Raw genomic sequence first — 3651 nt, forward strand, 5'->3', positions numbered from 1 at the left:
GAGATCCATGGAGTTTCAAGAACAAACATGGCAATGTTCAGAAAATTAACAGGTGAATTAAAATACACACCCTCCAAGACTCTTCACATGATAAATGCTTTCTCCATTAGATCCCTTGCGATTCCTCTTTGCCCACTTTCTAGTAGCATAAGAAGTCCGATCCTATTTCCATTAAAACAAAAGCCAAATATTTCAACGCTCTCTGCACAGGACGAGAGTCTCATTGTGTTTCAGTAGCATTTTTTTAATTCCACAGCAAAAGTTTTTTTAATCCTTCTTAAGCTCTATTGTTATTTAATAGATGTGTTTCGAATAAACAGGATTATGTGGATTGAAATATGGCCCTTCTGAGGAAAAGAACTGAAAAATTCTCCAACAAGAGTTGATCTTTGCTAGCATTCACCAACTGTGTCTTCCTCCCCTTCAGATGTTGTCATAATTCATTTAACAGTTCACAGAAAGTGATACTAATAAATATGAACTGGTAAGATGTCCTGAAGTAGCATGGAGTACTTGGATAATATTTAAAAATTATGTCAAGGGAGATACATCCTATCCTAGACAACATCCTATCTGGCAAGTTGAGGTACAAAATATGCTACATGCAACCAGACGGCTACACAAACTTGTCTGAAATTGCAGGAGGGGGCCACCACGTTCTTCTGTGACTGTAAGAACCTGTCAGCAAGGTCTCATGCTTTGTAGGAGCTCTCACAGGGTTTGGCTGCAGAGTTTAAAAGGCAGGAAGCAAGTAACTGGGCTGAACAGGAGGCCCATGGTACACTAAAGTGTGGCTTTTTCAAGACTTTTTGCACTTTTTTTTCCATTTTTTTCTATGCTGCTGGTTTTAATGGTTTGAGGGTTTTTTCTCTGCTGCTGGTATTAGAAGTTTTGGTTCCTGTTTTCTTTTTTTTTTAAGAACCTGTTACCTGAAATGAACATACACAAGTACTGTGCTGTGTATGGGTGTCTTGTACACACCAGAAACTTTATTCCTAGCTATTCCAGACACTGCCCACATGATCTTTGCTTTCTCAAACCTGTTTCACCATCAAAGAAGAAGAGCTGAACAATAGGGCCAAAAGCACTGTATGCATGTAAGAATTCTTCAGAAAATACCCATTAAATCATTTAGGAACAAGCTTTTTCAGCCTTGAAAATAAGAAATGGCAGTCTTGAAAACACAGTACCTCTTCTTGTTTGAATCCCTGCACCATTAATTTAAAGATGTGAAACTGAGAGTGTTCGAAGCAGCCGAGCGATGGCTCACGTGCCGGATGCGGGACTTGGTTTGACTCCATCCTCGTCATCTCCTTGCAGCTGGGGTGGGGGTGGTGCTCAGAAATCCAGTTGATTCCTTTCCAGTTCTCCGCTTTCCTGAAGAGGAATGGCTGCTTTTCAGCTGCCTGCGCTCTCTTGGACAAGATGTTGATGCTTGTGTCCTGAAGCCTGAAAGATGCTGCTGCGCAAAGGAGATTTCCTCTTGTAGGGAACAACCTTTCCCAGTCACCATTCCCTAACCCCACCTCATTCCAGGGACTGGCTGTAGCCAGGGTAAGTTGTCCCCTAACAGCAAGCATTATGCTAGAACACATTATTGTTTAATAGCACTAAGCTTTATCAGTGTGAATTGGCTCCCAAATGCATATGGCTGCCTAGACCCTACAGCAGTCGTTATGAATAACAGGAGGATAAAGGCAGTTAATTGAGGGGAAATCCTCTCACATAGACAAAGAAAATAGATTTCTGCTAAATTGCCAGCATGCAGAGGGCAGTGCCCGCTTCCCTAAGGTAAAACTTGACTCTTTTACTGTTCCACAGAGCCAAAGTAATTCCCAAGAAGCAAAGGGATTTGCGTTTGTGTAGCTGAGATGAGAAGCTGGGCTATCCTTCCCAGACTCCAAATAGAAAAAGAGATCCAGTCTTTAGACTTTATACTGAATGACTCCCATGTGCTTGGGAGTTAGAAATTTTCCTTGTTAAAAATGAAGTGTACTCCTCGTGGGTCAGCTTCTGAGTTGCTGATGCTCTGCTTGTTGAGTGTGTCAGCTAGGCCCTCAGGTCCACAGAGAAAAACTCCTATTCTGGAGCTGTTAAGAAATGAAAATAGGTCAGGATCTAGCTGTGGAGCAGCTGGATGTTCTTCATGTAAATTAATGTTATGTTCTGTAGGTGCAAGGGTTTTTTTCTCAATTCCAGGAACTAAAGTAAAACTGGTTGTCCACCCCTTAAAATTTATAATCCCTTAAAACTTGCAAGGCACTTAACTGCTGCTTCTAAAATAAATGGTGGGCTAAATCTCAGCTCAGCAGAAGTCAGTGAAGACAGGTTTATTGACCTCAGTGGAATCAAGGAAATAGAGCTTCAAAGAGCTTATGGCACAAATTCTTGAAAGGAACTGTTCTGTTTTTTTCCTACTAATTATGCATATTCAGATTTTGTCTTTTGAGGTAGAAAGTATTTTTGGAGTTATTTAGGTATCACTTGATATTCCTGACTATTTCAGTTGGAATGATGGGTTATGTTTTTTTCTAAAACTTCTGCTAGTAATTAGACACTCTATGAGGTATCTCACAAAAAAGGGGTGATTTTTTTTTTTTACCAGGAAATTGTTAGGAAAAAAAAAAACTGCTCCTCAAACTTTATCAGCCCAAGGAACAAGATTGTGCTATGATGGCATTTAGATAGAGGAAGTCCAATTTGTACAGGTTTACCCAGGATGCTGTCCTGCAATAGCTTTGAACTCATTTTCCCAGTTAGGTCTTCCATACAAGGTTTTCTGTTTAAGGCCTGTAATCACATCTTTCTCCTCTTCATGATGCACTACAAAATGAGTGGCCTGTGGGAAATGAAACACAAAGGACAGCATAAATACAAAGTTAGATGTGGCAGCATTATGTCCTGTTAAAGAAAAAATAAAATTGTGTCAATACACACTGAACTATTCAAAAAATGAGAATGTGAAATTTATGGTGTTTAGCAAGGAAAGCTAACATTGTTAAAGTCCTGACAATCAGTTTCTATCTCCTCCTTTTCCCCAGATTGAGCCATCTCAAGATCTGAAGCTGTAAAGCATTGAACACAGCAGTTAATTATGTTTCTTTTGCAATGAACTGGGTTAGTCTAGGAACTGTAAAATAAAGCTGTAAATGAATACAAAACTTTCCCTTTAGGTACAATAATACAACTCCTTTGACCTTAATGAAGTCCTGCCAGTTTGATCTCTGGAATGTTTGATCCATATGAGAAGGTCTTGTCCACCCTTCCTGTGTAACTCATCTAGACCAGCTAAGCTAAGTAGAGCCAGGAAGGGCAGAAGATGTGGTTAAGGGCATAATTTCAGCCCTTGCAGAGTTCTGCAGCACTTTTATATGCCCAAAAAAGTTACAAGTAACTCTACCCAAGCGAGAATTGTGCGGCTTTTCTTCTTTCCTTCCTGTTTTTCCATTGCCTGTGTGATAAATTCCTACCTTACTCCTACCTCTCCCTGTCCAACTAGCTGAGTTACAGCACTTCAGGCACATGGTGAATTTTGAAATGGTGAGATATAAGTAAAATAAAACATTCCTAAAAGTAATAGAGTGAGCACCTTTCCTGACTGAATCATGCACTATCAATGGCTGGCTCATGGAAGAGCTGCTCCCTTGTTTC

General features: G+C 40.1%; 1 protein-coding gene across 1 annotated transcript in view; it reads right to left on the minus strand.

The window, feature by feature from the left end:
• Nucleotides 1-1781: 1781 nt before the first annotated feature.
• The window catches only part of CYBB (cytochrome b-245 beta chain), a 21157-nt gene continuing 19287 nt past the window's right edge, over nt 1782-3651 (minus strand). Inside the window, exons 12-13 of the mRNA XM_010177767.1 lie at nt 2715-2839; nt 1782-2090 (exon numbers count right to left, since the gene is read on the minus strand). Of these exons, the coding sequence (XP_010176069.1) occupies nt 1964-2090; nt 2715-2839 (252 nt within the window). The 3' untranslated portion in view covers nt 1782-1963. The remainder of the gene's footprint in view (nt 2091-2714; nt 2840-3651) is intronic.

Source organism: Antrostomus carolinensis, unplaced genomic scaffold, assembly GCF_000700745.2.
Source record: "Antrostomus carolinensis isolate BGI_N321 unplaced genomic scaffold, ASM70074v2 scaffold11771, whole genome shotgun sequence".
Classification (NCBI taxonomy): domain Eukaryota; kingdom Metazoa; phylum Chordata; class Aves; order Caprimulgiformes; family Caprimulgidae; genus Antrostomus; species Antrostomus carolinensis.